Raw genomic sequence first — 13,812 nt, 5'->3', positions numbered from 1 at the left:
TGAGAGAGAAGCTGGCCGAAGTTGATTGGAAGCGGGCACTAGCAGGGATTATGGCAGAACAGCAAATGCTGGAGTTCCTGGGGCAATTAGGAAGGTGCAGGATCGATACATCCCAAGGATGACAAAGTATTATAACGGCAGGATGACACAATCATGGCTGATAATGTAGCAAAAATTATTGGGATGTTGAGGGGACTCAGAAACTTTTAAAACCCCACAGAAGGCAACTAAAACACCATAAGGAGAGAAAAGATGAATGTAAGCCTGCCAAGAGTGCAAAAAAAATACCAAATGAGTTTTCATTTGAACAGAGTAAAAGAGAGGCAAGAGTACATATTTCACTGCCAGAAAATAACACTGGAGAGGCAGTAATGGGAGGCTAAGAAATGGCAGATGAACTTAATAAGTATTTTGCATCAATCTTCACTGTGGATAACACTAGCACTATGCCAGAAACTCAAATGTCAGTAGGAAGAAGTGACTATGGTTGCTTTTACTAAGAAGAAGCTGCTTGGAAAGTTGAAAGGTCTGAAGGTAGGTAAGTCACCTGGATCAGATGGACTACACCTCAGGGTTCTGAAAGCGGTAGCTAAAGAGATTGTGGAGGCATTAGTAATGATCTTTCCAGAATCACTAGATTCTGGAATGGTTCCGGAAGACTGGAGAATTGCAAATGACACTCCATTCTTTAAGAAACAAGGGAGGCAGAAGAAAGGAAATTATATGCCAGTTAGCATGACTTTAGTGGTTGGGGAGATGTTGGAATCCATTATTAAGGATGAGATTTTGAAGTACTCAGAAGCACATGATCAAATAGGTGAAATTCAGCACGGTTTTCTAAAAGGGGAAATCTTGCCTGCCAAACATGTTGGAATTCTCTGAGGAAATAACAAGCAAGATAGACAAAAGAGAGTCCGTGGATGTTCTTCACTTGGATTTTCAGTAGGTCTTTGACAAGGTGCTGCACATGAGGCTGCTAGACATGATAAAAGCCTATGGTGTTACTGGAAAGGTACTAACATGGATAGACAATTGGCTGATAGGCAGGAGGCAAAGAGTGGGAATAAAGGGATCCTTTTCTAGTTGGCTGCAGGTGGAGTGTCACAGGAGTCTGTGTTGGGACAGCTACTTTTTGCTCCTGCTGTGTTTCCAGTTGTCTGTTTTTATTTAAGGTTTCCAACATTTGCAGTTTTCCCCCCCTCTTTTGTATATGTAGATACATGCCAAAACACATTCCCATGTGCATGCTCCAATACATTAACATGTTTATAGACACAGAATAAGATTAACTTTCACACATGCATATTCATGAAGCAGGCATTATTTACTTTTACTATTGAAATTTACAGTATTTACTGTACTGTTGCCACAAAACAACAAATGTCAGAAATAAAAGATACAAGCAATTCTGCAATGCTGGGGATCTTGAGTCAAATACACAAACATGCTGGAGGAAATCAGTAAGACAAGCAGCATCTGTGGAGGGAAGTAAACAGTCCATGTTTCAGGCTGAGCTCTTTCACCAATCCCGATGAAGGATGTTGACCCAGAATATTGACTGTTTACTCTCCAGCACCAGCTGTAAGATCGTAGTTCAATTCCCACCCTCTGTATGGAGTTTGTACATCCTCCCAGTGACCATGTTGATTTCCTTTGGGTGCTCCCGTTCCAAAGGCAAACAACTGAAAGTTAGGGAGTTGTGGGCACGTTATGTGGACACTGGAAGTGTGGTGACACCTGTAGGTACACCCCAGCACAACCTCGCCGATTTGATTTGATGCAAACGACGCATTTCACTGCATGTCTCAACGCAAGTGTGACAAATCGTCATAAACAGGATGTCCGGGTGGATTCCCTCAGTGGACAATGCCTGGTATGACTTTGTTTAATGTGGGGAGACTGGTGCACGGGCAGCCACCTCATGGTCCTTGACAGATCAGGGCCAGGGACCAGTGGCATGGAGTGCAAGACTAATGCGGACATTGCTAGAACTAGGGACATTGCCTCAAGATTCAGGGGAGAAGATTTAGGACCAAGATGAGGAGAACCTTTTTTTTTCCAGAGAGTGGTCTCTGCCCAGGGAAGCAGTTGAGGCTTCCTCACTAAATATATTTAAGAAACAGTTAGATAGGATTTTACATAGTAAGGGAATTAAGGGTTATGGGGAAAAGGCAGGTAGATGGAGCTGAGTTTACGGACAGATCAGCCATGATCTTATTGAATGGTGGAGCAGGCTCAATGCGCCGGATGGCCGACTCCTGCTCCTATTTCTTATTTTCTTCACTGCTACAGCCTTCCTCCACCTTCACTGTCGTTGTGATGTGTTATCATCTTCCACCAGCTCCACTGTTGAGGTTTTCATTGTCTGAGAACTCTCCCTTGGTCTACCACCATGCGTGGCCCTGCCAGGAGCTAAGCTCCAGGCAGTATCACTCTCTGCATCTCAGGAACTGACAAGCCTCTCCACCGAGACAAGGTGACGACCCTCAGAGAATTCAACACCATCGTCCCCTCGAAACAATTACGTATCAACACAGCGCAAGACTCACACATACGTGTGTGTAAGCAGTAATTGTTGGCTAGATTGTGTACATCTGTGGTCGACCCGGACCGACAGAGGCCTCACCATTACGCAGTAATATATTCATATAGGCATGCTCCAAGACACACACTCAGTGGCTACGTTATCAGGTGCCTCCTGTGGCCAATGAGTGTATACTCGTGGTCTTCTGCCACTGTAAGGGTAAGCTTTCTGCTTCTAAGAGGGCAAGTTGAGGGATCAGAAGTGGAGAGAGGGAGCAATTTCAAGCTTCTGGGTGTCCGTATCTCTGAGGACTTAACCTGGTTGCAACATATTAATGCGACTATAAAGAAGACAAGACAGGACACACATTTCATTAGGAGTTTGAGATTTGGTTTCTCATCTAAAGCACTCAAAAACTTCTACAGTTGTACTGTGGAGAACATTCTGACTGGCTGCATCACTGTCTGGTATGGAGGTGGGGTGGTGGGGGGTTAATGGCACAAAATTGAATTTGTAGAAACTTGTAAAATTCGTCAGCTCCATCATGGGTACCAGCCTCTGTAATATCCCAAACAGCTTTAAGGAGTGGTGCCTGGGTAGGTGGTGTCCATCATTAAGGACCTCCACCACCCAAGATATGCCCTCTTCTAATAGTTACCATCAGGGAGGAGGTACAGAAGCCTGAAGGCACACACTCAGTGATTCAGGAACAGCTTCTTCCCCCTCGACCATCTGATTTCTAAGTGGACATTAAACCCATGAACACCACCTCACTACTTTTTTGGAAAAGTTTAGTTTATGCACTACTTATTTTATCTATTTACTGTAATTCAGTTTTTTCTATATTATCATGTATTTCATTGTACTGCTGCTGCAAAGACAACAAATTTCACAACATGATATTAAACCTGATTCTGATTCTGCAGCCCATCCAAGGTTCAATATGTTGTGAGTTCAGAGATGCTCTGTTGCTCACAAGTGTTATAACAGGTGGGTATTTGAGTTACTGTCACTTCCCTGTCAGCTTGATCCAGTCTTGCCATTCTCCTCAGTAAAAAGAGATTTTCACTCACAGAACTGTCACTCGCTGGGTTTTTCTTCCCCACACCATTCTCTGTAAGCTCCAGGGACTGTTGTGCATGAAAATCCCAGGAGATCAGCAGTTTCTGAGACGCTCAAACCATCTCATCTGTCCACCCACTGTCAAAGTCACTTAGATCACATTTCTTCCCCATTCTGATGTTTGGTCTGAACAACAACTGAACCTCTTGACCATGTCTGCATGCTTTTATGCATTGAGTTCCTGCGTCACTTAAGATTCAAGACCCTTTCATACCACTTTCAGTACACAAGGGTAGAGGAGAATGAAATAATTGTTACTCTGAATACAATGCAGAACAAACAAAACACACAAGATAAAGAACAATATAATAATAAAACACAATAAATGTAAATACCTTAGATAACTTAAACATGTGACTGACTGATTAGATATTTCACTAATGAGCAGGTGTACCTAATAAAGAGAGTATATATTATTTTGGAGAATGATAGCATACTTGAGGGTTTGTGCATACACGGTGACTTGCAGTGCCGGACTAACCTGACAGGAAGATGTCATTCTTCAGAATGCAGACAGCGAACTCTGACTTGGTGTAGTCCGGTATCTTGGCGAGCTGGGTCCACTCGCCAGTGCTGGGGATGAACCGTTCGGTGTACGGCAGTGACGCCCAACCCTTCTTGTCGCAGCCACCCACCACAATGATCACCTCCGCCACGTTTGCGAACCTGGGGCAAAGGAGCAAGCAGTTGGGATTAGGCCTGGTGTCAGGAGGGTGGAGCGCACCTCTGCCGTTGCTCCGCGTCGACGTGGTGATCAAACAGATAGATAGATAGATAGATAGATACTTTATTCATCCCCATGGGGAAATTCAACTTTTTTTCCAATGTCCCATACACTTGTTGTAGCAAAACTAATTACATACAATACTTAACTCAGTAAAAAAATATGATATGCATCTAAATCACTATCTCAAAAAGCATTAATAATAGCTTTTAAAAAGTTCTTAAGTCCTGGCGGTTGAATTGTAATGCCTAATGGCATTGGGGAGTATTGACCTCTTCATCCTGTCTGAGGAGCATTGCATCGATAGTAACCTGTCGCTGAAACTGCTTCTCTGTCTCTGGATGGTGCTATGTAGAGGATGTTCAGAGTTTTCCATAATAGACCGTAGCCTACTCAGCGCCCTTCGCTCAGCTACCAATGTTAAACTCTCCAGTACTTTGCCCACGACAGAGCCCGCCTTCCTTACCAGCTTATTAAGACGTGAGGCGTCCCTCTTCTTAATGCTTCCTCCCCAACACGCCACCACAAAGAAGAGGGCGCTCTCCACAACTGACCTATAGAACATCTTCAGCATCTCACTACAGACATTGAATGACGCCAACCTTCTAAGGAAGTACAGTCGACTCTGTGCCTTCCTGCACAAGGCATCTGTGTTGGCAGTCCAGTCTAGCTTCTCGTCTAACTGTACTCCCAGATACTTGTAGGTCTTAACCTGCTCCACACATTCTCCATTAATGATCACTGGCTCCATATGAGGCCTAGATCTCCTAAAGTCCACCACCATCTCCTTGGTCTTGGTGATATTGAGATGCACAGCTTTGTGCTCCCAACGATCACAGGTACTTCCAAGGGCCAAGAGAAGGGCAGTCAGTCCAGTGTGAATTCACAGATGTAGAACATAGACTGGTTCAGCACAGGAACAGGCCCTTCAGCCCACAGTGTTGTGCCTAACCAGTCAAATTAGTAATCAAATGGCCAACTAAACTAATCCCTTCTGCCCACACAATGTCCGTATCCTTCCATTTTCCTCACATTTATGTGTCTATCTAAAATCTCTTAAAAGACTTGAATGTTTCTGCCTCTAACACCACCTCAGGCAGTGCATTCCAGACACCCACCACTCTGTGTTAACATAACTTGCTCCTCACATCTTGTTTGAAATTACACGTTACACCTATTTGTGTTGTGGGGTGGAGATATGTCTCTACCAAAGGAGGTGTAAGGTGCCCCTTCCCTCCCCTAGCCTGCAGGTCACCCTTGGGCAAGATGTAGCACCTGCTTAGCCCCCCACCATCAGAGTCACGTGAAGCCATGGGAGCAGGTGGTGGATGGTCGAATGAGCAGCCGGAGCAGATCACAAGTCCTGGTTATGTGACACAGACACCAGGCAGACAATCTCTGAAGAGTATTGATAATGGCTGGGGTCACCCATCTTCTGAAGACACTGCCCAGAAGAAGGCAATGGCAAACCACTTCAGGAGAAAAAATTGCCAAGAACAATCATGGACAAGTCATGGTCGCCCAAGTCACAGAACATGGCACACGATGACAAAGACGATATTACATCTATCCTGAGATTTATGAGGATGTTACCAAATGTCATGGCCTGAACTATAGGGAGAAGCTGGACATGCTGGGACTTTATTCTTTGGGGTGTAGGGAAATAGAAAGCTGCCTTTAAAGAGGTGTATAAAATCAGGAGGATCATCGGTAGGCTGAATACACTCAATTTTTATCTCCACAGAAAGAGAATCAAAAACTAGAGGGTACAGGTTTAAGGTGAGAGTAGAAAAATTTAAAAGGGAGCTGAGGGGAAACTTCTTCCACACAGAGGATGATCAGTACATTGAACGAGCTGCCTGAGAAAGTGGTTGGGGCGGGAATAATAAAAACAATGAGAAGACACTTGGATAGGAAAGGGTTAAAGCAGGGGCTCCCAACCTTTCTCATGCCATGGATCAATAGCATTGAGCAAGGGGTCTGTGGACCCCAGCTTGGAAACCCCTGGTTTAGAGAGATGCGGAGAAATGGGTTCCGTTTATAAACACGAGAGGTTCTACAAATGCTGGAAATCCAGAGCAACGCACACTCAAAATGCTGGAGGAACTCAGCAGGTCAGGCAGTATCGAGGGAAGTGAACAAACAGTCGATGTTTCAGGCCGATAAAGGAAAGGGGAACACACCAGAATAGAAAGCGGAAGGAGTACAAGCTGGAAACTGATAGGTGAAGCCTGGTGTGTAAGGGAGGGGGAGATTAGGTAAGAAGCTAGGAGGTGATAGGTATAAAAGGTAAAGGGCTCAAGAAGGAGGAACCTGACAGGCAAGGAGAGTGGACCATGGGAGAAAGGGGCAGCAGAAGCAGGTCAAAGGCAAGTGAGAAGAGTTAAGAGGCCAAAGTGGGGAATGGATACAGCAGAGTAACAGACCTTTCCGGCCCAGTTACTGTACAGCCATGTAACCGAGTAACTTACTGCCCTGTACGTCTCTGGAAAGTGGGAGGAAAACTGGGACACCCGGAGAAACCCCCAAGGTCACGAGGAAAATGTGCAAACTCCTTATAGACAGCAGTAGAATTGAATCCAGGGTGCTGGCACTGTGGAAGTATTACACTAACCATGCCAACCCAAAGTTAGATGGTCATCTTGGTCATCATGGCTGAGGGTCCTGTTTCCATTCAGTTTTGTTCTATGACCTTATTGCCAGCACACTCCGTTCTAAATGTAGTTCCTACTGTGCAAGTTGCAGTAAGGCAAGGGTTAAGGACAACATCCAGGCAAGAATGACTGGTGATGTGTAGTCAAAACCAGACAGAGGAGACCTTTGAAGTGGGGCAGATCTTGCTTCAGATTGTCAAATAAGAATGGCAAGCAAGGGAAAGTCTGCAGATGCTGGAAATCCAGAGCAACACACACAACATGCTGGAGGAACTCAGCAGGCCAGGCAGCTTCTATGCAAAATGTACAGTCGACGTTTCCAGGCTGAGACCCTCCATCACGACTGAGTCAGACCTGAAACGTTGACTATTTATTCCTTTCCATAGATGCTGCCTGTCCTGCCAAGGTGAGAATGATTGAGGCAATGTGTAATCAGCCTAGAAGAACACAACTTCCCTTTACAGAGAAGGGGGTCCTGGAGACAGATGAGATGGGAATACTGGAAGAATGTGAAGAACAGCAGAAAGAAGAATTGCTTTAGTAACATCAAAATATCATCGGTATTCAGCTTGAAGTTGTGATTGATTATATCTCTATTGTGAGTGGCGACTGATCTTGCAAGTAAGGAAGGCAAACACGTACAGTTTATCAAATGATCAAGATATGTAACTGATAAGTAAATTCTGTATAAAAATAGCAGTTTCCTGTTCAGAGCAGAACAGTGTGGATTCAGGGGCCCTGGTATTCTCTTTGTGCCTGCAATGGACCTATTCGCTACTTTAGCCTCCGTGGATCCACGCTTTCAGTCGGCGGTTCTTCAACTTTCTCATGTCCTACAAGATTCAGAAGATCGCCCGTCCACAGAACCTGCCGTCTCCAATGCCAGCAGGCACAGACCCCTGCAGGCGCAGACCCCAGCAGACGCAGACCCCTGCAGGCGCAGACCCCAGCAGGCGCAGACCCCAGCAGGCGCAGACCCCTGCAGGCGCAGACCCCAGCAGGCGCAGACCCCAGCAGGCGCAGACCCCTGCAGGCGCAGACCCCAGCAGGCGCAGACCCTCGCAGGCGCAGACCCCCGCAGGCGCAGACCCCAGCAGGCGCAGACCCTCGCAGGCGCAGACCCCCGCAGGCACAGACCCCTGCAGGCACAGACCCCTGCAGCCTTGACTGACAGCACCTCCAGGCTGGGACTTCACACGCTGCTGCTGGAACCCGTGTCTCCCCTTGCCCCACCACCACTCTGCAATCCCGTCTCTCTCAGGTCCCACCGCCAGCTCTTGTGGCCTCGAAGAGTCCATCTTCCTCTCACCCCACCACCCCTGAACTCTCCCCGCTCCTCTGCAGACATCCCACCCCTGCAAAAACTCATTTCAGGGAGGTAGCACCATCGAATGTACGGGAGACTCCCGGGAGAGGGGGGATGTCTGCAATAGAGTAGCTCCATAGCAGCTAGCCAGCTAGTTTAAATAACGTTAGATATGCTAAAGAACGAGTGACACCCGTTAAACTCAACTCAACATGTCTTTTACATTTTAACCCTCCATGGACAATAGAAAAGTCACTGTTGCAAACAGTGCAGCGAGCAACACTGTCAGTATTTTTCACCCCTATTGGGCAGGGGTACACTTTAGTGTAGTCTGGGGTGAAGTACGTTTTATATTTTCTTTTTTTCTCTTGGAACACTCTGACATGGTGCGCTCTCTCTCTCAAAAAAAAAATTTCCGGGATGTTGTATATAAGTTGCGGGCGTCAGGGAGCCGCTATCTATATGCGGGAGACTCCCGGAACTTCCGGGAGAGGTGGGATGCCTGCCTCTGACACTACCAGCCCCCTTCCCCCCTCAGGTCCCAGCTCTCATGCATTCCGGGTCTTCACCATCCCCTCCGACCTTCCCCTCTCTGAGACAGAAGGTTCTGTCCTCGGTAAGGGCCTCGCCTTTGTACCCCTGCACCCACCCACAACTCAGTGCGCTCCACACCCGCCATGTCGCTGAGCTCTTCTTCCGCTGCCTCCGTCTCCGTTCCTACTTCTTTGACAAGGGCTCTCCACCCCGCACCGATTACCCTTTCTCCCGTCTTCAACCCTCCTCCTCTTCTTGGATACCCCACCCTGGTCTTCTGCCTGCTCTGGACCTCTTCAGTGCCCTCCCCAAACCTTCCAACTCTGACTCCTCATCTCTTTTTCTCTCCAGTCCTGCTAAAGGGTCTCGGCGCAAAAACGTCGACTCCACTCCTTTCCATAGATGCTGCCTGGCCTGCTGAGTTCCTCCAGCATTGTGTGTGTGTGTGTGTGTGTGTGTGTGTGTGTGTGTGTGTGTGTGTGTGTGTGTGTGTGTGTGTGTGTGTGTGTGTGTGTGTGTGTGTGTGTGTGTGTGTGTGTGTGTGTGTGTGTGTGTGTGTGTGTGTGTGTTGCTAAAATAAAGTGTGTTTCAGTCATAAGACTTCGAGTGTTCGGGCCCTGTTATTAGATACTTAATGATCAAGAACGGCCCTACTTACTTCCGTGGCCTTGTCCTGGGAGTCGCTATCTCACTGCCAAAGATGTGGTACTTCCGAGCCTCTTGGAGCAGCGGGAAACATTCCTTGGAGTTCAAGATCAACTCATCATTTTCCACCTTCTCAACAAAATATATGGGGTCCAGGAGGGGGATTCGAACCAACTCCAGCAGTTCTTTGAGCTCAGACGTCCTGCCGGCGACATCATGGCGCACCCACCGCATGACCGCCTCGAAGACGGTCTCCTCCTGGGCCACGGCTAGGAGGTCGCTGGACAGGTGGTCGAGGAGCTCGCTCTTGGGCACCTGCAGGAACTCGTCGTGCTGCGTCACCTCCGCAAAGCTCTCCATGAGCAGTTTCCTGCTCTTCTCGGACAGGGCCGGGATGGAGAAGCTGTTAGCGAAGCTCAGGATCCCCAGGCAGTTGCAAGGGTCGAGTTGTTCCTCCAAGAACTTCTCACAGCTGCCCCTGAGACCCGACATCTGGAAGAGATCGGCGGCCTCCAGCAGGCCCTGCACATTATCCTCGTGGATGTTCTTGCTCCCGCCGTACATGTAGTCCAACATGCACTCCATGGTGTCCGCCGAGACCCCTTTGATGTCCACGACGCCCTGCCGGCTCTCCTTGAGGCCAATACAGAACATGGTCCAGAAGTAAATGCTGTTGGCAGAGAGGACAGCACGGTGGCAGTGGAACTCGCGCCTCCCGACGCGAAGCACGACGTCGGTGAAGAGCCTGCGCTGGCAAAAGGCATTCATGTTTCTCAGGATCTCCTCAGCGTGGCATGTCTCCCGGCGGTGGTCTGTGCTGAGGGCATCGCAGGCGATTTGCGATTCCCTAGAACCATCTTCTCGCGTGGTGCAGCCAAACCCCATCCCTGGATACCCTTATCGCCAAGACAACTGAAACACAGATTGGGTCATATTTCAATAGGTGCATTTAGTGTCGGGGAAATGTATACAGTATACAGCCTGGAATACTTTCCCTTCGCAAACATCCACGAAAACAGGAGTGCCCCCAAAAATGAATGACAGTTAATCGTTAGAACCTCAAAGCCCCTCCGCTCCCCCCTCCCACGCACAAGCAGCAGCAAGACAACCATATCCCCCCACCACCAGCAAAAAAGCATCCGCACCCTCCATCGAGCACTCAAGCGGGCAATAAAGGCACAGACATGCAGTACTTGTACTCCAAAGATTACTCGTTAACCCGGTGGTTCGACATACCACAGGCTTCTCTCTCCCTAATAAGGGAAAAGGGGAGTTTCGCGGCGAGAATGGGACGATAACAAACTCGCTGTTTTATGATGTTAAAATTCCTGTCACCTTCTAGAACAACATTCGCAAAAATGCAACACAATTCCGCTTTCTTTCTTTCTTAAAGTCAACCACTTCCCTTTAAGATTAAAGACCTTTAAAACTCCTGAACTGTGGAACTTAATACCTAAAACTACAAGGGATACAGACTCGGGTGACGCTTTTAAACACCGGCTCAAAGCCCATTTATTTAAACCTTGCTTTTAGCATCATCCCTGATTAAGGTGGCCGAGTTTTGTCATTGAAACGTCGTTTAAAATCGATATCTGTACCCAACTGGTTACCAGAGAAGAATTTATTCATCATATACACCAGGAAAGCACTTGATCCTTTTTTGTACAAAAACATCTTTTTGACTTTGATTTTGACGCTTGCATTTCACCCATTGTAAAGCATTTTGAACTACGTTGTCGTTATGAGGGTCTGGGCCCGAAACGTCGACAGTGCTTCTCCCTATAGATGCTGTGTTCCACCGGCATTTTGTGTGTGTTGTTCTATAAATGAAGTTATTACTATTAAAGGAGATTGACGAGCGATCTTTCAGAAGCACACAAAATTATGAGAGGCATAGATTGGGTGAATGCAAGCAGGCTTTTACCCTTCAGGTTGGGTGAGACTAGACCTGAGGTCAAAGGTTTAGGGCAAAAGGTGAAATATTTAAGGGGAACCTCAGGGGGAACTTTTTCACTCAACAGGTGGTGAACGTGTGGAACAACGTGCCAGCAGAAGTGGTGGATGTGAATTCAATTGCAATATTAGAGAAGTTTGAATAGTTACATGGATGAGAGGGGTACTTTGGTCTATGGTCCATGTGCAGGTCACTAAACACCAGGCGGGTATGGACTGGATTTTTTTCTCATGTTTGCACCTTATCCTATTGTGAAGCACTTTGAACCACATCATCTGTATGAAAATGCTCTATAATAAGTTATTATTAATAATAAATAATAGCTTTTCTTGCACTATGCCATCTTACTCCGTGTGTACAGGTGCATGTTCAGAGCCCACTTTAAGGCAGATAAAATATTTTCAAAGGAAACCGGAGTACAGCCTGGACTGGAGGGCATGTCTTTTGAAAAGAGGTTCAGTGAGCTAGGGCAATTCTCTTTGTAGTGAAGGAGGATGAGAGGTGACTTGTAGAGGTGTAGAAGATGATAAGAAGCATACAGTGGGCAGGTAGATATTTTTTTTCCCCGGGTGAAAACAGTTAGTATGAGAGAGCATAATTTTAAAGCAATTAGAAGAAGATATAGAGGGTGATAGAAACATAGAAAACCTGCAGCACGATACAGGCCCTTCGGCCCACAAAGTTGTGCCAAACATGTCCCTACCTTAGAAATTACTAGGCTTACCCATAGCCCTCTATTTTTCTAAGCTCCATGTACCTATCCAAAAATCTCTTAAAAGCCCCTATCATATCCGCCTCCACCAAAGTTGCCGGCAGCCCATTCCATGCACTCACCACTCTCTGAGTAAAAAACTTACCCCTGACATCTCCTCTATACTTACTCCCCAGCACCTTAAACCTATGTCCTCTTATGGCAACCATTTCAGCCCTGGGAAAAAGCCTCTGACTATCCACACGATCAATGCCTCTCATCAGCTTATACACCTCTGTCAGGTCACCTCTCATCCTCTGTCGCTCCAAGGAGAAAAGGCCGAGTTCACTCAACCTATTCTCATAAGGCATGCTCCCCAATCCAGGCAACATCCTTGTAAATCTCCTCTGCACCCATTCTATGGCTTCCACATGTCAGAGTTTATTTTAAAACACAGAGTGTGGGTTTGTGGAAAGCACTGCCAGGGGTGGTGGTAGAGGCAGAGATATCAGGGAGATTTAAGAAACTCTTAGATAGGCACATGGATGAAAGAAAAACAGAGGGCTATGTGCGAAAGATTAAGGACAAAGATTTGCATTACTTGTCACATGCACACTGAAACATCTGGTGAAATGCATCATTCACGTCAAATCAAATCAGCAAAAATGCCACCAATGTAGTGTGCCCACATCTCCTAACCTTAATCCATATGTCTTTGGAGTGTGGGAGGAGGTACAGGAGCCTGAAGACACACATATACTCAGGAACAGCTTCTTCCTCACTGCCATCAACTTTCTGAATCGACAGTGAACTTAAGCACAATACCTCAATATTTTTTCTCTTTGCATTATAAAAATATTCGTTTAACTTATAAATTACTATATATATATGTTTTAGCAGTGTTATGGATGATCTGCTACCACAGTTCTGTGATACTTCACAACGTTGGAAACCTTGACCAACACACACAAAATGCTGGAGGAACTCAGCAGGTCAGGCAGCATCTATGGAGAGGAATTAACAGTTGATGTTTCGGGTTGAGACCCTTCATCAGGTCTGGAAAGAAAGGGAGCAGAATCCAGAATAAGGTGGACGGAGGGGAAGAGGTTCAAGAGGACAGTTGAGGAAAAAGGGTGAGGGGGGTAGCCAGAATGGGGAATGGAAAAAGAAAGAATGGGGTGGGGGGGGGGGGAGAAATTACCGGAAGTTGAAGAAATCTATGTTCATGCCATTAGGTTGGAGGCGACCCAGAGGTGTTACTCCTTTTGGTCGGCATGCACATCTTGGTCTGCAGACCTGTCTCGGCACTGTATGACTATGGCAATCCCACTCACTACAGGCAGGGGTATGGCCACAGGCACTCATATAAGCCATGCAGAAACACGCACACTATTCTTGCACCTGACACACTATAGACACTAGTGAATACAAACTGGGCACTTTGCCAATGACAGGCTATTCATGGGGAGCATGAGAGCTTAGCTTGCTATAACAGAAGGGGGATTGTTACAGGAACAAGAACAGAGCAGCAATTAATCAGAATCAGATTTAATATCACTGCATGTGTCGTGAAGTTTTTATCTTTTGTGGCAGCAGTACAATACACAATAATAACTGTAAATTACAATGAGAAATATTTTTAAATTACATTAGTAGTA

The 13,812-nt window shown here is 46.6% G+C and overlaps 1 protein-coding gene across 3 annotated transcripts in view; it reads right to left on the bottom strand.

Moving 5' to 3' along the window:
* Positions 1-13,812, bottom strand: part of LOC140727070 (kelch-like protein 24) — a 69,585-nt gene that overhangs the window by 14,497 nt on the left and 41,276 nt on the right. For all 3 annotated transcript variants that reach the window (XM_073044297.1, XM_073044295.1, XM_073044298.1), the window contains exons 2-3: positions 9,523-10,421; positions 4,128-4,312 (exon numbers count right to left, since the gene is read on the bottom strand). In XM_073044297.1, coding sequence (XP_072900398.1) covers positions 4,128-4,312; positions 9,523-10,394 — 1,057 coding nt within the window. In that variant the 5' untranslated portion in view covers positions 10,395-10,421. The remainder of the gene's footprint in view (positions 1-4,127; positions 4,313-9,522; positions 10,422-13,812) is intronic.

This window comes from Hemitrygon akajei, chromosome 4 (genome assembly GCF_048418815.1).
Source record: "Hemitrygon akajei chromosome 4, sHemAka1.3, whole genome shotgun sequence".
Classification (NCBI taxonomy): Eukaryota; Metazoa; Chordata; class Chondrichthyes; order Myliobatiformes; family Dasyatidae; genus Hemitrygon; species Hemitrygon akajei.
The sequence above is the reverse complement of the archived record's forward strand: the minus strand, read 5'-3'. Positions and strand labels throughout refer to the sequence as shown.